This window comes from Podarcis filfolensis, assembly GCF_964270895.1.
Source record: "Podarcis filfolensis genome assembly, chromosome: W".
Classification (NCBI taxonomy): domain Eukaryota; kingdom Metazoa; phylum Chordata; class Lepidosauria; order Squamata; family Lacertidae; genus Podarcis; species Podarcis filfolensis.
Genome location: NC_139619.1, coordinates 24702655 through 24724263, shown reverse-complemented (window position 1 = coordinate 24724263; position 21609 = coordinate 24702655). Strand labels below are relative to the sequence as shown.

The following is a 21609-nucleotide window of genomic DNA, read 5'->3' as shown; positions in this document are numbered from 1 at the left end:
GTCCTTCAGGGCATCGTTCCCCGCTGCCATGAAGGGTCTCACCCATTCCTGAGCACCCCCCTCCAGGTGTCCAATTATAAAAGCAACTTTCTCCTTGTCACTAGCAAACTACCCTTCTTGCAAGTCCAACGCATATTGTATCTCAGTTCTAAAAGTGTTGTAGTCTTGAGGCTTCCCCCCCCAAACTTGCTCACAAGCGCTGGGACCTTTCTGTTAGGATTTTTATCTCACCATGCTGCTCAGCAAGTAGCACTATGGTTGTTTATATCATGTGAGTGTCTGAGAGCGTGAGACAGGAAGTCTCAGTACTGTTGGAGTACTGCTGGAGAAGTTACTTTCATTTCTGTTTGAGATGTTGTTCTGTACTGGTACTGAGAGAGCACAGACACGCTGATGGATTCTCTATATATAAGACAGTAAATAAAGTAGCTTTAGAGCTACGATTGTCTCTTTCTTCTGCAATGAGATGCCAGAAGACGAGCGTGCTCCTCTCAGGAGGGAGGGGTCGCTTATCACCGGTCTCTCTGGACTGACGAAGATTTACAGCCAAAGGGTGACCACTGGAGAGACGCCCCGGGGTCTTGGGAAGGTGGTGGCCTTACCGGGTGTTTTTCCAACAAATGGTAGCAGAGGATGGTTGTGATCCATCAAATCTCTGCTGTTGCTTTGAGATGAAGTACAACGTGTCCATGGTTCGGGGGAGTCATGGTCCAACTATGGAGAGCTGCTTCCCACAGGAAGCAATGATGGCCACCAACCTAGATGGTTGTAAAAGAATATTAGAAGGAGAAGACTATCAATGGCTGCTAGCTGTGATGGCTAGGCTCTGCCTCCATTGCTAGAGGCAGCAATGCTTCTGAGCAAAAATTGCTGGAAACCACCGGAGGAGAGAGTGCTCTTGCACTTGAATCCTGCACGTTTTCCACAGGCATCTGGCTGGCCACTGTGAGAACAGGGTGCTGCTGGACTCAATGAGCCATTGGCTTGATTCAGCAGGCTCTTACGTACAGCTCCCAATATTCTTTGCAGGAAGTCACTCCTGTTTATGATACTGCTTTAAATGTATGGTGCAGATGGGTCCAGGTTTTGTTGGCATCCTCAATGGGCACCACTACCTCAGTGAGTTTACCTCTTCCCTGTCATTGTTGCTACACTTCACCACCTGTGCTCCATCATTGCTACCAGACAGAATAAACGTTCACACAGCTTTCAACACAGTGTGTGTTCCCAGCAGATGAGCTGTGTAAATCTTCAACTGAATGCTTTTGCATGGTGTTCAGTGTTAATGTCTGAATACCCTTTTCAGAGAGCAAGAAGACAGTGGCAGCTGCTGCTCCTCTTTCTCGCCACCGCTGTAATTTGCTTGCTTATTGCCTGTGGGTCAAAACAAGAGGCAGGTGAACCAAGCACCTCTGTAGAGAGGAGGAGCAGATCCAAGGGGACGTTATCAGTGGCCTGATTGGTGCAATTTCATCCATCCTCCCTGCAAACAGATCAGGATGAGTGCTCAATAAAGATTGTCTTAAAGCAACTTGTTTTGCAGCTCGCTCTGGATAGCATTGAAATTTGGGTTTCTCGTAAAAACGAACTAACAAAGTCTGTCACTGCTGTGCTGTATCTACATCTATACTACTAGTAGTACTATTTTTAGATTTATTACCTGATTTTCACCACAGAGTCACTTGGCACGGGTCACAACAATGTAAATTATGGCATTAAAGACAGTTCAGAACAAAGTGAAATCACAACTAAAGTGGGTTCTAAAATAGATGTAGCTCAACTGTCAAAAGTGCATATTCCTCTTACAGTGGAAGCTGCATAATGAAGGTGCCAGACACACCCCTGTGAGGAAGGAATTCTACAATTTACAGGCTGCCACAATGAATATCCTGTCACGGCTAAAATGGCCGCTGTTTCTTTAATGCGAATAAAGCTGGGTCAGCATGACTCAGCGGCCTGCAGCAGGTTGTATATATAAAGTGAGAAATGTTAGTTTGTGCTGAGGCTGGTGTTTGGGTTGGTTGGTTGGTTAGTGCTGGTGTGTATAGTTGTTCAGTCGTGTTTTGCACAAAGACTTTTAAGAATAAAACTCTGCAAGGATATTCTCGTGGACTCTTTTATGCAGACAAGGGTCCGAGGACCAGGCTGAAGAGACAAAGGGAGGTCAGAACCCTTTCCTTCTTTTTTTTGCTTTTTACAAACACTGACATATCCGGGGGCCACCAGGGGGCGCATTGGAAGATGGCTGACAATAACATCTCTCCGACCCACACGAGGTAATTAAGAGGCTGTGATGGGAGTATGCAGCCTCCCTTGCCCCCCCAAGGGAATGGGGGGGACTGCCTTGCCAGCTGTGTCCATAATTCACCCCCGGATTCGAAAGAAGGGGGTGAGGACACTTGGCACGAAGCCCTCGGGTGAGGTCGGCTCTCCCTGACACTGTCTCTAATCGCGCACTGGTTCGCATTAGCTCGAAATATATAATTGGAAATATATAATTGGAAAGAAGCTAATGCACATACATCAAGTGAAGATCGGGAGTAAAGACTGCTGATTAATGGGATCTCTGCGAGCGGAGCGACGGGCTGGACAAATAAATCAAGTGAAGAATCATCATTAAAAGACTGGTATGTTGGAGTGAAACGGAAAGGGGGGGAGGAAAAAACCTTTCTTATGTTGTCTTATGTGAGTACGAATAACCCTCCCCTCCAGAGAGAAGAATCATTGCTAATTACTTTGGAGAACTTTATTGGCAGCTTCGCTTGCCCTCCGTGGAGCCCACACGCTTCCCTGCGTGTGTCTGCTGCTCCGGACTTCCAGCTGCAGTTAGCAGAGCTTAAGCACAGCGACAGAAGTAAGAGCCAATGATAGCCTTGTGTGCTCAATAAATCAGGCAGACGCTCGGTGTCTTCCTTATCTTACAAAGAGCTTTAATCTCGTACAAATCAACAGATCGTAAATCCCGGTGACACGCAACTCATTTTCTCGGTGCGTTCCGTGAGCGACTCAACTCACACTGTGTGTCAGCGTAGTCAGACACTCCCACTTCAGTCAGTGTTCTTTTGCCACGCCTCAAAGAATGTGAGACGTCACTCAGAACTTCTTAACCCTGTAAGTTCTGACTCTCACCATACCCCCTCTCGTATCACATTCTGAGAGGACTTGTGAACACACCTTTACAGACCCCTGTGTGTCCCACACCTTCCCACCTGCCTGTTGAGTCTCCTCACAAATCTCTGGTTCGCACTGTGCGAGACCGACCCACGCATTTGTGACTCGAAACCTCTCAGGTGGAATTCCCTTTGTTGCCCGTGAAGACCGCCTGGGCACAAACTGGGGTTCTTCTTCTGACCCACTGGGGCCAGCAAGTGCGTCTTCTTCATCAGACTCCCCCTCTGACTTGACCCGTCTGTGAGCTTTCTCCATTACTCTAACAGGAGATGAGGGCTCACTCTTGGACACTCCTTTCACAACTTGTGGAGACGCCTCCCCCTGGTGCTGATCCTGATCATCGAACAGATCACCATTACCTGGCTCTCCCTCCTCCTCAGATTCGGACAGACAATCTGAGACAACGTCATGGCTGACTTTGCGCCTTGACCTACTTTCCTGCTGCTCTTTGAACTCAGCATGCTTACTAACCAGAAGCTTGGTCTGATCACCTTCTGGGTATGCAAATCTCCACCCCTTTGTCGCGGGCTCATACCCACAGAAGATCATTTCCTGGTACCTTGGACCACCCTCTTGCTGCAGACACTTTGGTACAGGCACCAAGGCTCTGCAACCAAACGAACGGAAGAAATGCACCTGCGGCTTCTGTCCGTTGAGCAAGAAATACGGGGTGTCACCTACCACTGCATTGTAGCACCTGTTCATCGTGAAATTGGCCGTTTTTACTGCCTCTCCCCAGAAACTGTGAGGCAACCCAGAGTCACACAGTAGGACCTCTGTCGCTTGGACCAGAGCTTTACTCCTCAGCTCTGCCACGCCACTCTCCTGAGGCGAAGTCACCTTGTGACGTATCCCCCTCTGGCGAAAGAAACTCTTTAGAGCAGACCCAGTGACCTCTGAACCACGGTCACACTTCAATCCCTGCACCTTGGTGGAGAACCTCTGTTCCACCTCAGCAACCCAATCCCTGATCAGTTGCGTTGCTTCCTCCTGCGATTTCAGCGAAAAAGCCCAGGAGTTCTGAGTAAAATCATCGATCAAAATCAGCAGAAACCTGGCTCCGCCCAGACTTGGCTGAGGCATAGGCCCAAACAGGTCTGCGTGCACAAGCTCAAAAGGCTTTGTGGTTACTCTCTCCACCCTGGGATAACTGTATCCCTTGTTCTTGGCTTTCCTGCAAGCCCTGCAATTTAGGGTTTCACCACATTCTCTTACCTTGCACCCTTTGGTGCATTCTGATAACATCTGCAAGTCATCACAAGACCCATGTGCAATCCTCTTGTGCCACACGCATGCACATGAAACATGAGTGTGAATGTTTGCTTTCCCAGCATTCCCCACTCCCTTTTCCTCCAGTGGAGTTGTTTCCAGAACAAAGAGGTTGTTCTGACTTTTCTCAACACGTCCCAGTTGCTTCCCCCCTCTGGAAATTGTACAGACATTGTTCTCAAAACAAACCATATACCCCTCCTGTAAAAGACATGGTACAGACAAAAGACAATGTTTCAGTCCCGGCGCCACGTAGACTTCCAGCTGCGCCTGCAAAAAAGAAAGATAAACATTGCCGGCTTTTGTTACAAGCCTCTGTGACCCATCAGCAAAACACACTGATTTCCCAGCTGACACAGCTCTGCAGTTCTTTATCTGGACACCAGGTGTCTCAGGCACGAGATGTCTATTTGCAGCAGAGTCAATGACCCAACGTAACACACTGTCCTTCGTTGCCTTAGCAACAGAGTTCCTTCTGCCCCCCTCCTTGGGGCCTTTACAGGTGTCTTTCAAAACAGCCATTGACACAAACAGCTGATAAGCACCTCCTTCCCCTTCCGGCCGTCCCTGCGACTTCCCACGCTGGCCTCTTCTGCCGGGCTGGTTCCCATGGGAAATGTCCTTGGGACTTTCCTGCCCTTTCTCTCTCTGTGGACAGCAGCGGCGCAGGTGTTCAGGGGAACCGCAAACAAAACAGTGACGAGTGGAAAACTTTACAAAGTGGCCTTTGGACTTCTGTGCCCCCCCCACTCTTGCCAGCAGCACTCCTTGAGGCTTTGCATTGAGGCTTGGGGACGTGGCCTTTGGCTTCCAGCTCGGTGGTTTCTCTGCAAACCTTCTCCAGCTCCTGCCAAACAGCCTTAGCACTCTTAAGACCCTTGGACTGGCCTTTCTGGCCTGCACCCCCAAACTTGGGTGCATAGCTTCCAGAGGAACAGCTCCCCACTGCTTTCCTCTTCCCAGCTTTCAGCTGCTTTCCAGCACACGGCCCATCTCTCTGGCGTGTTGAAGCTTTGCAACAGCTTCCGAACACGGCTCCATTCCCCATTGGGCTCCCTGGGCGTTGCTCAGCCCCTCCTGGACTCTCTGGGCGATCCCCAGCCCCTGCTGAACTTGCAGCGTCTGTGCAGCATCTGGCCCCCTCTGGTGTGGCTCCCACTGCAACCTTCAGTGCCTGCCACGCGACCCAGGGCTCCTTCCCGTCCACCTCTACAACAGGGACTGCACACGATTCATGGCTCTCTGCCATCTTCTCCCCCGGGGCCCAGCTTACTTACAGACAGTAGTAGCTTCTCATGCACCCGGTACAGCACAGCTCCTCCAGCGAGCTCCTTGCCTCACGATCTAGGCACAGCTCCCAGCTCCAGCTGGCTTCAGCTTTTCTCAGCGTCTCTTCTTTCAGCACACACCGGCACGGACTTGGCTTGCTTCACAGCATCAGCTGACTCCATAACCTTTGGAGAACTTTATTGGCAGCTTCGCTTGCCCTCCGTGGAGCCCACACGCTTCCCTGCGTGTGTCTGCTGCTCCGGACTTCCAGCTGCAGTTAGCAGAGCTTAAGCACAGCGACAGAAGTAAGAGCCAATGATAGCCTTGTGTGCTCAATAAATCAGGCAGACGCTCGGTGTCTTCCTTATCTTACAAAGAGCTTTAATCTCGTACAAATCAACAGATCGTAAATCCCGGTGACACGCAACTCATTTTCTCGGTGCGTTCCGTGAGCGACTCAACTCACACTGTGTGTCAGCGTAGTCAGACACTCCCACTTCAGTCAGTGTTCTTTTGCCATGCCTCAAAGAATGTGAGATGTCACTCAGAACTTCTTAACCCTGTAAGTTCTGACTCTCACCATAATTACTAATCACAAGCAGGAGTTAAGAACTGTGTGGAAATGAATTACTGATCAAAGAGAGGACTGGTGGAAACATCAGGGAATGGAAAGAAAGTTTTATGACGCAGTTACAAATTGACTTTTGTTAAGACAGGCTTGCCCATAGGAGGACGAGGGGGAGGAGGACCAGGGTCATCGGAATGTGAATGTATGGTTATCGGAATGTGATCTTGACCTGGCAGGTCCCCCTGAGATATAGATTGGCAAGCCTGTGGAAATCAACGGACAGACTGTGGGAATGTTCTTTACGGAGGTGTGGAAATGGCGCCTGTCCTTTATGTGATATGACTCTTGGAGAGTGTAAAACCCACACAGAATATGTTTGTTTGCAAACCGCTTGTGAAGATTATCAGAGATCACAAAGAAAGGAATATATGATAACAACAAGAAGATGAGGAAAATAACAAAGAGACTATCTGGACAGAACTGGATAGAACTGTTTAATCAAAGCAGCAGCAGCAAGAGTGAAGTTTGGATCCCTTTCGGAGCTTGAAGTATGGGTACCCCCAACAAAAATTTTAAAAATCTGGCTGTATAATTTGGAACTAATGTGATTTGGAATTAATGTGATGTGATTGGCCTGTTAATAAAAAATATATTTTAAAAAAATAAAATGAATATCCTCTTCTGGGTCACACCACACCAGCTTCTGATGTTGATGGAACTACTAAGAGGGCTCTCATAGAATGAAAGAATCACAGAATTGTAGCATTGGGAGGGACCCTGAGGGTCATTTAGTCCAGCCGCTGCAATGCAGGAATCTCAACCAAAGCATCCATGGCAGGTGGCTTAAGAACCTCCAACGAAGAAGAGTCCACCTCCTCCTGAGGGAGACTGTTTCACTGTTGAATAGTGACAGAAAGTTGTTCCTGATGTTTAGTTGGAATCTCTTTCTTGTACCTTGAATCCATTGGTTCAGGTCCTAGCCTCTGGAGCAGGAGAAAACTAACTTTCTCCATCTTCCATGTGACAGCCCTTTAGATATTTAAAGATAGCTATCATATCTCCTCTCAGTCTCATCTTTACAAGGTTAAACATACCCAACTCTCTCAACCATTCCTCATAAGGCTTGGTTTCCAGGTCCTTTATCATGCTGGTCGCCTTTGTCTGCACACATTCTAGCTTGTCAATATCCTCCTTAAGTTGTGGCACCCAGAAGTGGACACAGGATTCCAGGTGTAGTCTGACCAAAGCAAAATGGAGTGGTACTATTACTTCCTTTGACCTGGACATTATATTACTGTTAATGCAGCTTAGAAGAGCATTGACTCTTTTTGCTGCTACTTGTTAAGCTTATGGTCCACTAAGACCTGTTTATTCTTTTCACTGGTACTACTGGTAATCCAGGTGCCTACCCCTCCCAGTTTGGTGTCATTGCTCAATTCCTTCATCTAAGTCATTTATAAAGACATTGAACAACAATGGGCCACGGAAAGAATCCTGCAGCATCCCACCTGTCACTTTCCCCCTGCCCCAGGATGATAAGGAACCATTAGTGAGCACTCTGTGCCCTTTTTACATCTCAGCTCAGCTGTAAGCTCCTTATGCAGCCACACTGGTTTCTTTAGATGCCTCCTGCTTTTCTTTCTTGTTGGAATTGTCTGCATTTGTGCCTTCAGTATCTCACCTTTAAGAAACTCCCATCCATCTTGAACTCAATTCTTTTTGAGTATTTCTGACAGTGGGACCTCTCCCAGTAGTTCCCAAAGCTTTTTGAAATCAGCAGAGTTAATATCCGACTACACTTAGTGTTCTCTTTCCTTTGTATAATGAAACCCAAGATGACACGATCACTTCCTCCCAAGGTTCCCAGTACTTTCACTTCATTTATCAGTTCCTCCCTGTTAGTGAGGACCAGGTCTAAGGCAAATGGCCCTCTTGTTGTTTCTATCATCTTCTGGGAAAGGAAATTGTCAGTGAGGTGATTGAGGGATTTGTTGGCAGAGTTTGCATTCCAACAGATATTGGAGTACTTGAAGTCTCCCATGACTACTATCTCTCTCCTTTTTGAATGTTTGACAATTTGCTCTAGAAAGGCATCATTCAAGTCTTCAGTCTGGCTTGGAGGTCTTTAGCAGACAGCCACAGTAAGGTCACTGTTATTTCCCTCCCCTACAATTTTTACCCATATACTATCTATTTGCTTTCCACGCTCCAGGTCATGGATTTCTTCACAAGTGTACACATCCTTTACATATAATGCTGCTGCTCCTCTCTTCCTGTTTGATCTATTCCTTTTGCATAGGTTATGCCCCTCAGTTTCTAAATACCAGTCATGAGTCTCATCCCACCAAGTTTCAGTCATGCCTATTAGGTCATATTTGTCAACCTGTATTAGGATATCAAATTATTCTTGCTAGTTTCCTGTGCATTAGTATACTCTGTGCACTAACGCATATTTGTATAGAGACAACTGGAACTATGAGTTTTTTCTCCGCACCACTGCCTCTGTCCCTTTTACTAGGGAGTCACCTGCCATCACCATACACCTCTTCCTTCTCTGGGGAGGAATTGTTCTGTACACTGTACCTTCCACAGCCACCTTGGTGTGTTCTGGGATTTGCAGCTGCTTTCCTTGCTCCTCTAGTCCAGAATCAGAGTCTAAGGAGAGGGCATGGAATCATTTTTGCAGCCCCAGAGACACAGATTGGCTCCTGGCAGTCCTGCTTTTTCGTGACACGTTCCTTCAGGGGTTCACCTCCTGAACTGGATGATATTCCTCCTCCCTAGAGGCTGATCTTAATATCTGAGAGGGTCTGTGGGGAAGGAGGCAGGCTTTATGCAGATGATGTAGCTCTCTGTGCTCTGGGGGTGTTCTGCCCTACACTTTTACATCAAGGTGCAGATGCAACTGAGGATGCTTCCAGAGTTGGCGAAGGAAAGTTTGGAACAAGTACAATAAAGTAACAGCAAATAATGCGTGTGATTGAAGGTTTTGTCCAATTAGAATGCCAGGCTGAAAACTGACGAGGGCCCTTAAGAAGCAGAGTCCTTTTGGATTGGTTGCAAGCTTTAGATAAACTCCCTGAGCCTTATGGATGCCAGAACAAGCTCAGAAAAGATGCACTACAGTCTTATAAGGAGTATGTCATCTGATGCAGGAGGGAGAACGTAGGCAGGAGATTGTATGATTGAATGCTTCACAACACTCTGCCTTAGCCTAGTATTCTCCTCAAATAAGGCAGGTACATTCAAACATACAACATCCCTGCCCTGCAAGTCAAATCTGACAGCTGCATTTTGAAGGAGCACAGTTGCAGGAGGCTGGAGAGGAGGGGGGCCAAGAGGCAGCACTGAGACAGGCTGCTGAAGAAGCCTGGGGTTCTCCACCTCCTGCTGTGACCAGCTCCCCCCCCCCCTCGGTCTCCCAGAACCAGAAGAGGGATGAAGATGGTGGAGCATAGACAGACAAGGCTCAGATTGCTTAAGAAGGACCATGGGGAGGAGGAAATTTAGGGAGCTGTCAGAAGACAGGGACCTTCAGTCCTCACAACTACTGGGAAAAGTTGCTGTGCTCACTAGGCCTGGCCTCCTGAACTGTTTTGCTTCTTTGAATAAAGAGAGTTAACTTTCCTGACATCATGTGAGTTTTTGCTTGCTCCTGACACCTGCCCTGACACTGCCTGATGTCAATAGGCTTTGAGCTTTTCTGGTCTGCAGGGGGGGGGTAAGTTTGCTGACAGCAACCCTCTTTGAGGCTGGTGTTATAACAATGTAGGTGACTGACAGGTAGGCAACCCTGCTCACCTGTCAAATCAGATATGGTTGGACTCCAACTCCCTTCATCCCTGACCACTGGCCATGATGGCTGGGGCTAATAGGAGTTGTAGTCCGACAACACTTGAAGGTACACTACAATGGCTACCCTGATCTAAGATCTGGCAGTGGGGAGTTTACATCTTACATCATCATCCCTTCCAGATCATTAGTCACTACAGTCTTCAAAAATATCTATATTGGCATCTATATGCTGAAGGCACACCTCTTTAAACTGGCTCCTGACACTTGAGAAGTATATATTAGGGCCTATCTTATTACTGTGATGGTAAGTTGTTTTAAAATGCTTTTAATATTGTGTTTTGATTGTTTTAATTTGCCCTGGGACCTTAGAGTGAAGGGTGGGTAATTAATATTAATTATAATATTAATAATAGATTTTCTCCTATTCTCAGCTGCAGTCAGGCTGAAAAACAGAATCCACATATTTTCAACAAAATTGATTGGCCCACTAACCTTACACTCCTGCATCTTTGACAAACACTCCTGGCAAACTTTCTCATACTGGAGGCGGATTTTCATTAAGTATTGGACATTGTGGTTATCTTGAGACAAAAATTAAAATTAACACAAGATTGGATATGGTGGTTACAGGATTGAATATGAAATATTCACATCTTTCTGTTTGTGGGCATGTGGAGCACTGTTCTATTCCATCTGAACAGCTTTACTTGTTTTTATCATTATAAAGATTTCATCTTATTTCTATAATGGTATATTATATTCTTGTAGCCTGCCCTGAGACCTTAAAGTGAAGGGTTATAGTTAGGAAATCTGGTAAATATATAAATTGCTGCTCTAAATAACCATAGCAAAACCTTTGTTCCTTACCCTATCCGCTTATTTAAAGCCACCACAGATTCATACCACTCGTTGAATTCAGCCTTGGATTGCATCAAAGGCAGCATATTGCTAAAAAGACAAGAGGCAGAGAAACACTTAGTACATAAAGCTCTTGAGGTCTGCATGACAAATCTTAAAAATCATTTGTGTCCCAGTTTTCACTGGTCACATATTAGTTATATAGCTGAGCTGAAAGTTCCCCAAAGAACTTTTCCAGGGAAAGCTGATGGGGGGAGTGTGCTGTTTAGGTGTAGGAGAAAATCTGGAAGTTTGTGGGTGGGGACTGGGGGCTCAGTGAGACAAGTGGAGGTAGCAGATTTCCCCTTCTTTTCACATAGTTTGGCTGACAGCACTCCTACTGCTAACCCTGGAGTTGGGTGATACAGGAGCCAACTGGAAAAACTGAACAACAGGTTGTATCCCATGTTTGTCCTAGAAGGCTGTGATTCCTGCATTGCAGGGGGTTGGACTAGATGACCCTTGAGGGTGCTTTTAACTCTACAATTCTATGATTCTATACTCACTGGGTAGGCCCACGGAAACTAATGGGTCTAAATCTGTCATGTCTATTAACTTCAGTGGGCTTACTTTGATTATGGCTAACACTGGATACAGCCCAGGTTGATAAGAGATGTATATTTGCCTTTATATGTGCAGGTGGTTGTTTCTTTTACACAAACTGACAACACTGGATGCCCTCCGCCCAGTGGTGGAGGAAGAGGAGTGCGGGTGGAGTGCACCGCCCCCGGCAGCGTGATCCCGGTAGGGTGCCATCGCGGCTGCACCCCCGCCTGTGCTGGGCACCACGCCCCCACAGGCGGTGTGCCACGCCCCTGGGATGTGTGCCAGCCTCACCCCCGCCTGCTCTCCGCCCCCCCCCCCCGGTGCTGGAGCATGAAGTTCCGGCACTGCCTCTGCCCCCACGGCCCCAATTTGGAGTCCCCCCCATGCAGGTTGCATAAGGAAAAAGTCCTGTGCTAATTGCTGGCATGGGAGGTGGGAACAATATGGTTTGGGACCATAGGGGGAAGTAAAATGTTAAAGTCTCTGGCCTACACCCACATCTGCCAACCACCCATAATTTGACACCATCAAAACATCCCTAGAACAAGCCAGGGTGGCTTTGTTCTGTCTCCACTGTGGGAGGTAATATGCCTCTGAATACCAATTGCTGGTAATCATAAGGGGAGAGTTGCTGTTATGCTCTTTTTTTTTTAAGAATAATTTTTTATTAATCGACCAATCACATCAAATCAAACCAAATTACATAAATTCCAAATTACACAGCCGAATTTTAAATTTTTGTTGGGGGTACCCATATTTCAAGTTCTGAAGGGGATCCAATCAACTTCTTGCTTCTTACTGCTGTTTTAATGTCCACAAATCTAACCTTATGATGTTCACAGTACTATCCAGTCCTTTCTTATTGTTTTTCCACATCTCTTGTTGTTATTTTCATATATTTTTCCTTTCTCTTTGTGACCTCTGATAGTCTCCACAAGCTGGTTAGAACAGTTTGTAATCCTGCGTGGATATTATTTTTTATCCAGTAGCCATATCCAGACGTTTTCCATATAACATCACTTCCATACATCAAAACAGTCTTAGCATCATTAATCTTCACCAATCTGCCTCCTTTCTCAAAACCTCTGAGGAGATTCACTAGGAATGCAGTCTGAAAACAAGTCCGTTCTTCCTCCCGGCTATAAATCCTTTGGCAAGATGGCGACTCCGAATTAATTGCTGTGCCATTCCCAAAAGCTCTTATTGCTTCTCAATCTTCATAAAGCATACTTTTGGTTAAAGTTTATCTCCACACAGACCTTAATCATCCTGCTTGGGTCAGTTCAACCGACGGTTCTAATGAGGAGGGGTTCTTGTAAATCACATAGAAGGAAAGTAAAAAAGGTTCCCCCCCCCCATTCAGTCCCGTTGCTGTTATGCTCAGGTCCTGCTTGTGAGCTTCCCGCGGTGCATCTGGTTGGCTCCTATTACAACAGGATACTGGAATGAAAGCATCTTTGGCCTGATCCAGCAGTGAGGCTATTCTTACATTCTTAGGAATTAGAAGTTGCATTTTACTCTCCTGTTCACCTACCCCAGAGAATATAACAGTGCTGTTCTTTTCTCAGTGAGTGATTCTTGATCTTGTAGCATGTTCTCCAGCTCCACATTCACAGCACTTGGGTGCCGTATTGTTTCACTTTCCATGAAGAGAGAGAGTCAGAACTTACAGGGTTAAGAAGTTCTGTATGACGTCTCACATTCAGAGGCGGGCATAGAACACTGGGAGTGTCTGTCTACGCTGACACACAGTGTGAGTCTAGCCAGATCCGGGAGAGGATCAAGATGGGAGCCGTGTCTCTGGGAAAGATATGATTTGTTGTTTTTGTACGAGATTAAAGCTCTTTGTAAGATAAGGAAAGACACCGAGCGTCTGACTGATTTATTGAGCACACAAGGCCATCATCGCTCTGCTTCTGTCGCTGTGCTAAGCTCTGCTAACTGCAGCTGGGGGCCCGGAGCAGAGACACGCGCAGCGGAAGCGTGTGGGCTCCGTGGGCAAGCGAAGCTGCCAATCAATTTCTCCAAAGGTTATGGGGGTCAGCTGACGCTGTGAAGCAAGCCAAGTCCGTGCCGGTGTGTGTGTGCTGGATCTCCTGCCAGAGAGGGCAGTGGAGAAAAGCTGAAAGCCGAGACACTGAGAAAAGCTGAAGCCAGCTGGAGCTGTGGGAGCTGTGCCTTTGATCGTGAGGCAAGGAGCTCGCTGGAGGAGCTGTGCTGTACCGGGTGCTGGAGAAGCTACTACTGTTCGTAAGTAAGCTGGGCCCCGGGGGAGAAGATGGCAGACAGCCATGAATCGTGTGCAGTCCCTTTTGAAGAGGTGGACGGGAAGGAGCCCTGGGTCGCGTGGCAGGCACTGAAGGTTGCAGTGGGAGCCACACCAGAGGGGGCCAAACGCTGCACAGAAGCTGCAAGTCCAGGAGGGGCTGAGGAATGCCCAGAGTGCCCAGGAAGCTGCTGCAATGCTTCGACACGCCAGAGAGATGGGCCGTGTGCTGGAAAGCAGCTAAAGGCTGGGAAGAGGAAGGCAGGAGCAGTCCGTTCCTCTGGAAGCTATGCACCCAGGAATGGTGGTGCAGGCCAGATGGGCCAGTCCAAGGGTCTTGAAAGTGCCAAGGCTGTTTGGCAGGAGCTGGAGAAGGTTTGCAGAGAAACCACCAAGCTGGAAGCCAAAGGCCACGTCCCCAAGCCTCAAAGAAAAGCCTCAAGGAGTGCTGCTGGCAAGAGTGGGGGGGCACAGAAGTCCAAAGGCCTGTTTGTAAAGTTTTCCACTCGTCGCTGTTTTGTTTGCGGTTCCCCTGAACACCTGCGCCGCTGCTGTCCACAGAGATAGAAAGGGCCGGAAAGTCCCAAGGACATTTCCCATGGGAATCAGCCCGGCAGAAGAGGCCAGCGTGGGAAGACGCAGGGACGGCCGGAAGGGGAAGGAGGTGCTTATCAGCTGTCTGCTTCCATGGCTGTTTTGAAAGACACCTGCAAAGGCCCCAAGGAGGGGGGCAGAAGGAACTCTGTTGCTAAGGCAACGAAGGACAGTGTGCTGCGTTGGGTCATTGACTCTGCTGCTAACAGACATCTCGTGCCTGAGACACCTGGTGTCCAGATAAAGAACTGCAGAGCTGTTTCAGCTGGGAAATCAGTGTGTTTTGCTGATGGGTCACAGAGGCTTGTAACAAAAGCTGGGAATGTTTATGTTTCTTTCTTGCAGGCACAGCTGGAAGTCTACGTGGCGCCGGGACTGAAACATTGTCTTTTGTCTGTACCATGTCTTTTACAGGAGGGGTATATGGTTTGTTTTGAGAACAATGTCTGTACAATTTCCAGAGGGGGGAAGCAACTGGTACGTGTTGAGAAAAGTCAGAACAACCTCTTTGTTCTAGAAACTCCACTGGAGGAAAAGGGAGTGGGGAATGCTGGGAAAGCTGGGAAAGCTAACATTCACACTCATGTTTCATGTGCATGCGTGTGGCACAAGAGGATTGCACATGGGTCTTGTGATGACTTGCAGATGTTATCAGAATGCACCAAAGAGTGCAAGGTAAGAGAATGTGGTGAAACCCTAAATTGCAGGGCTTGCAGGAAAGCCAAGAATAAGGGATACAGTTATCCCAGGGTGGAGAGAGTAACCACAAAGCCTTTTGAGCTTGTGCACGCAGACCTGTTTGGGCCAATGCCTCAGCCAAGTCTGGGCGGAGCCAGGTTTCTGCTGATTTTGGCAGATGATTTCAGTCAGAACTCCTGGGCTTTCTCGCTGAAAACGCAGGAAGAAGCAACGCAACTGATCAGGGATTGGGTTGCGGAGGTGGAACAGAGGTTCTCCACCAAGGTGCAGGGATTCAAGTGTGACCGTGGTTCAGAGGTCACTGGGTCTGCTCTAAAGCGTTTCTTTTGCCAGAGGGGGATACGTCACAAGGTGACTTCGCCTCAGGAGAGTGGCGTGGCAGAGCTGAGGAGTAAAGCTCTGGTTCAAGCGACAGAGGTCCTACTGTGTGACTCTGGGTTGCCTCACAGTTTCTGGGGAGAGGCAGTAAAAACGGCCAATTTCACGATGAACAGGTGCTACAATGCAGTGGTAGGTGACACCCCGTATTTCTTGCTCAACGGACAGAAGCCACAGGTGCATTTCTTCCGTTCATTTGGTTGCAGAGCCATGGTGCCTGTACCAAAGTGTTTGCAGCAAGAGGGTGGTCCAAGATACCAGGAAATGATCTTCTGTGGGTATGAGCCCGCGACAAAGGGGTGGAGATTTGCATACCCAGAAGGTGATCAGACCAAGCTTCTGGTCAGTAAACATGCTGAGTTCAATGAGCAGCAGGGAAGTAGGTCAAGGCGCAAAGTGAGCCATGACGTTGTCTCAGATTGTCTGTCCGAATCTGAGGAGGAGGGAGAGCCAGGTAATGGTGATCTGGTCGATGATCAGGATCAGCACCAGGGGGAGGCGTCTCCACAGGTTGTGAAAGGAGTGTCCAAGAGTGAGCCCTCATCTCCTGTTAGAGTAACGGAGAAAGCTCACAGACAGGTCAAGTCAGAGGGGGAGTCGTCTGATGAAGAAGACGCACTTGCTGGCCCCAGTGGGTCAGCAGAAGAACCCCAGTGTGTGCCCAGGCGGTCTTCACGGGCAACAAAGGGAATTCCACCTGAGAGGTTTCGAGTCACAAATGCGTGGGTTGGTCTCGCACAGTGCGAACCAGAGATTTGTGAGAAGACTCAACAGGCAGGTGGGAAGGTGTGGGACACACAGAGGTCTGTAAAGGTGTGTTCACAAGTCCTCTCAGAATGTGATACGAGAGGGGGTATGGAGAGAGTCAGAACTTACAGGGTTAAGAAGTTCTGTATGACGTCTCACATTCAGAGGCGGGCATGGAACACTGGGAGTGTCTGTCTACGCTGACACACAGTGTGAGTCTAGCCAGATCCGGGAGAGGATCAAGATGGGAGCCGTGTCTCTGGGAAAGATATGATTTGTTGTTTTTGTACGAGATTAAAGCTCTTTGTAAGATAAGGAAAGACACCGAGCGTCTGACTGATTTATTGAGCACACAAGGCCATCATCGCTCTGCTTCTGTCGCTGTGCTAAGCTCTGCTAACTGCAGCTGGGGGCCCGGAGCAGAGACACGCGCAGCGGAAGCGTGTGGGCTCCGTGGGCAAGCGAAGCTGCCAATCAATTTCTCCAAACTGTCTATATAGGACATGACAAGAAAACATTAGATTAAATGTGGGCTTTCTTTTTTGCAAGGGATACTGTGTAATTGAAAAGCCACACCCATCTTATACTGCCCAAATCTCCTGCTCCTTCATGCCTCCTTTCCCCCGAACTGCCATCTGGGAGCAACCAGTCAATCAGTCTGCCTCAGTGGGAGAGATGAGAAGCAGAGTTCACCAAAAGACCAGCTCTGTTAAGCACCTTCTATCTGTGAACTATGATAGCTGGCCATTATAAAAACAACTGTTTAAGAACTGGTTCCCGAGCTTGATTTCCACCCTCTTCCCACCCTCTCCCTTTCTCCTTGTGTGTTGTGAAGCCTGAGGACAGGGACTGTCTTGTTTTAACCAATTGTATGCAAACCTGGGAACCACTTTTGCATAAAGAGCAAAGTACAAATACTCTAAATAAATAAATAAATGAAATTTCAGACCTGAAACTAAATTATTTTCTGCTTCCATTTGGCTCTCCAGCTCTTTATTCTCTCCTCCAGTTTGCGATGATAGAAGATGTCTCCTTTCAGGTCTGCCTCCATCACGTTGACAAAGAGCTTGGCTATTGCTCTCCGATTGGCCAGCAGGGCTTGGTTGATCATCTGGAATTGGAAGATGTAGATGAGAGTAGCAAGGGAATCTCTCTTTTTCAGGGAGATGAAGACTTCAGATTAGTTAGTTCAACCCAGAGGACATGATGGGCAAGACAAATTTAGGTACAGTAATCTAAAGGAGTCTACTCTGAATAAATCTTAGCTAAACACATCCGTTAATTGTTCTCTGGTGCCATTACAATGGTGGTTGGTAACCCACTGGGATTTCATGTGGCAGAAAGCAGAGATGCCCAGAGTAGGTTCCTCCTCCCCTCTTGGTCAGTCTGCTGTCTTCACTCCTTTCTCACTTCCAAAGAGGGGGAAAAGATAGTTTCTGATAAATAAAAGAAGTGGAGAGGAAGAGTGCAGAGGGTTTTGAGGTATCACAGGCACCCGTGCACCCTTGGTGCTGTGCTGGGGACACCAGGGCAAACCTGTCCTTGTCTTGTCTCTCTGCTCCTTTCACGTACAATGTCTCAGGGATCCCATCCCTCTTTCCTGGTTGCTGTGCTAATCTTGCACATATCCTCTCTCTCTCTCTCTCTCTCTCTCTCTCTCTCTCTCTCTCTTTCTTTCTTTCTCTCTCTCTCTCTCTCTCTCTCTCTCACACACACACACACACACACCACAATTTTATTTTAAAATGCCCAATTCTGCTACCCAAATTAGGTTTGCAAATATGCCCACTTTCAATCATTCCCAAATTACAGGGGTGGGGGTGGGATCAAGCAAAACCTGTGGTTATCTTACTGGTTTTACCATGGCTTCCTTGTGAATGAACCTGTGGACATCAGAGGGTAGGAAATAGGAAATGTCATCCAGGATCTTATTATTTTTGTTCAACAAAAGTTTGATCTGTAAACCAAAGCAGAGGAAGGGGGTAAGAAAAGTGTTCAGGATGGTGAGGACACCTGTCTGCTGAGATTGCTAGGGACATGCTGGGGGACCACCCCACTGGGCTACTCAGCCAGTGGTAACCGGTGGCCAAGGGTGAGGTGGAATGCAGGGATGCAAGCTGTAGATATGCAGACCCATAGCCAATGATAAGTAGAACCAGAGTCAATGACAGGCAGAGCCAACCAATTCTAGCTTTTATTCTCATCATTCTCCCCGATGAGTTCCACAAGGGGCACTTTGAGTCTATGCAGGAGGAAGCTAACAGCTGGGGCAACCCCCTAGACTCGTTGTAAGTAAGGAGGAAGGCAGGTGCAAATTGGCTGAAGACAAAATGAGAGTGGTGAGGCAATGCCCCATTCACCTAAAGAGACCAACCTCCACCATCTCACTGAAGAGGCCAATTCCTAAAAAGACACATGTGCCAGCAAGAAACAACTATTTCTGACCATTTCAAGGAGCCATAGCAGGGATGGGGAACTTTTTCCAGCTCCAAAGGCTGCATTTCCTTCTGGGCAACAAGCATACAGCAGCACCCCCCACAATCATTCATGTACTCTCTGTTAGCATCTTCTTGTACTTACCCGTTCAGTTCGATCTACCTCTGCCTTGAGTAAGGCTTTGTCCAGCTGCCTTCTTTTTAAGGTCTCCTTGGAGACAAGGTTCCACATTCTCTCAAAGTCCTGCAAGGTAGAAATGGGATGTGAATTCCACATAGGGGAGCTGAGGTGGAACCCTATGTTGTTTAAAAGTTATCAAGGAAAAGATGAAGTCTGTTCCATGATCTTTGTTGGCATGCCAGATCCTTTCAACCCATCCCACTGTTCTGTTCACTGCCATGGGCGTAGCCAGGATTTTTGTTGGGGAGGCAGGCTTTTGTTGGGGGGGAAGAACCTCATATTTGTACTGATTTGTATTGATTTAGGGTGCCAGCTGCCCCTCTGCCCACCCTGGCTACGCCCATGTGTCACAGCCTTTGGAGGGAAGGGCTGTAGCTTAGTAGAGCATCTACTTTGCATGCAGGAGGTCCCAGGGTCAATTGCTGGCATCTCCAGGTAGGGCTGGTAATGCCCCTGCTTGAAACCTTGGAAAGCTGCTGTCAGTCAGTGTAGACAATACTGAGCTAAATGGACCAATGGTCTGACTCTGTATAAGACAGCTTTCTGTGTTCCTGGAAAGCGCTGTAGCTGAGCGGCAGCCCTTCTGTTTTGCATGCGGAAGGCCCCAGGTTTGATCCCTGGCATCTCCAGGTACGGCTGGGAATATCCCTTGCCTGACTTTCTGGAGAGCTGCTGCCAGTCAGTGTAGACAATACTGAGGTAGAAAGACACATAGTTCTGATTCAGTATAAGGAAGTTCCCCATGTTCCTAGGTTCAAGCCCTGGGATCTCCAGGTAAGTTTGGGAGAGACTTCCAACTTGAAACCGTGGAAAGCCGCTGCCAGCCAGTGTAGACAATACTGAGCTAAATGAGTCAATGGGATGACGCAGTATGTCAGCTTCCTATGTTGCTATCTCCAGCATGCCTTATTCTGCTACCCACAGTGACTGCCAGGCCCTTCATCCCTGTTGCTAAGCAGTGAGGATCTAGGGTCACCAGAAGTATCAGCCAGAGGGGCAAGAAAAGGTGGCAGGCAGCCTTCAAACCCTGTTTGAGTTTGAGTTGTGAGGCATTCCCTCATCTTCATGGTGTAAGTCTCCAAGTGGAGGTTCTCAGCGGAAACTTGGAAAAGGGACTCAATGGTACGATCGGATTCTGACAGCTTGGTCAGAAATAGCTTCCCAGGCTCCAAGAAACACACCTCCATTTCCTGAACAGAGAAGATGATCTGATGGGTAACACTTGCCATCTGATGGGTAACACTTGCCAATGTGCATCAATATGTATGTATTAGAAAAATGTGTCACATAAGTGAAAAATAAAATGAAAATGCACATAAGGGGGAATTTCTTTCATAAAACTATGCAGTCAAAACTGAACACAAAACATTTGGAGAGATCCATACTAAAGCAGTAACGTATTTTCATGAGGATTTAAAGCAAAAATTCACAAATTGTTGCAAAGCCACTTCCGGGACCTGGCAAGGAGGTGGGGTTGTGGGCTTCACGCCCACCCCACGTGCGTGGGGGCTGGGTTGCAGCTCCCGCGAGAACGAGGGAATCCTGGCCGTGTCGTCCGCCCAGCCAGCCAATCGGGGGGGCGTGGCCTGCCCTATTTAGGGCCGACGCGGCCGGGGGTCGCCCTCTTTTCGCCGCGCCAGCCATCATGTTTTTAGAGGTTTGTATCGGGTAGCTTAGCTTATTGATCATCTTGTTTAGATTTTTCTTTACAGGGTCGCGAGGCAGCGTGGGCGCTCATCTCCTTCACCGTGCGGATCGTGCTTCCCCGGGGTTTGACCAACTCTCCGGCGATCCTGGTCCTTCTTTCTTGCTGGCTTCAAGCCGGCTCGCGCTTCAGGCAGCGGCTACGGCAGCCGTCGCCAGTTAGCAGGGCGGAAACAGCGCCGCAGAAGCCTCCACCGCTGGGGAATTGTTTGCTTACTCTCCGAGTCGTTTTGCCGCTAAGGAACTTTGTCGGGGCAAGCGCCCCCTGCACCTTCTGGGAGCTCATCTCCGCATTCATCTTCCTGGGAAGGATTCATTGCTCCGGAGATCAGGTCGTTTGGTTTTATTATTTCAGCCGCAGTAGCAGGGATTTGTTATATTTGTGTGGGCCTTGCTGGGAGCTCGTGGGGGGGCTTGACGGCAAAAAAGAAGGAAGTTTGAGGCGGTATCGGGGGCTAGTGTTGTCGGCATAGATCGCTGCTGGTTTTGCGCTCACGGGGCTTGTTTTGTCGGCGTTGGTCGCTGTTAGCTTTCGTCGCTTCAGCGGCATTACCCTTCTGGGGGGTGTGCGGGCTTACCACGGGCCAACGCTTGCTTTCTGCCAGCTTTAATTTTCTCTGAAATTTAGGTTTAAAAAGGCTGCTCGGTTGCTTGGTTACCAGCCTGTCCCGGCCGCCATTTTAAACGACCACGTGGTCCGATCACAGGGCTTCAGACGGCCGCCATTTTACTATAGGCAATTCCACGTGGGAATTATTTATCCGCAAGCCCCTTTTAAGCTTAATCGGACACAGCTAGGATAACAGTTACCGTTTCCTTTGGATAGCATTCTGCGAGATATTAACGCAGGCAGCGGCCGCCCCTTGGTTTCTGTCGTCCTGCTTTTTAAAAGCGGGCTGCTTGGCAGCTGCACTATCCCCCCCCCCCCCAGGAGCCTTACATCAAACAAAGGGCTGGCTTCTTCGAATAGCGTCTACTCCTTCCCGGTGTCGTTTGCTTTGCAGTTTTACTACAATTCTAATTTTGACACAGCAGTAGCTAATTAAGGAATAGAATCAGAAGTTTTTGGGAGGAATTAATTAAGCCGCCC

The 21609-nt window shown here is 48.1% G+C and overlaps 1 protein-coding gene across 1 annotated transcript in view; it reads right to left on the bottom strand.

Annotated features, from left to right (window-relative positions):
* Nucleotides 1-703: 703 nt before the first annotated feature.
* The window catches only part of LOC310753770 (coiled-coil domain-containing protein 180-like), a gene marked incomplete at its 3' end in the record, with an annotated part of 44311 nt that continues 23405 nt past the window's right edge, over nucleotides 704-21609 (bottom strand). The window contains exons 6-13 of the mRNA XM_083595112.1: nucleotides 19842-20005; nucleotides 19353-19509; nucleotides 18780-18878; nucleotides 18061-18156; nucleotides 17156-17310; nucleotides 13050-13154; nucleotides 10940-11020; nucleotides 704-758 (exon numbers count right to left, since the gene is read on the bottom strand). Of these exons, the coding sequence (XP_083451238.1) occupies nucleotides 704-758; nucleotides 10940-11020; nucleotides 13050-13154; nucleotides 17156-17310; nucleotides 18061-18156; nucleotides 18780-18878; nucleotides 19353-19509; nucleotides 19842-20005 (912 nt within the window). The remainder of the gene's footprint in view (nucleotides 759-10939; nucleotides 11021-13049; nucleotides 13155-17155; nucleotides 17311-18060; nucleotides 18157-18779; nucleotides 18879-19352; nucleotides 19510-19841; nucleotides 20006-21609) is intronic.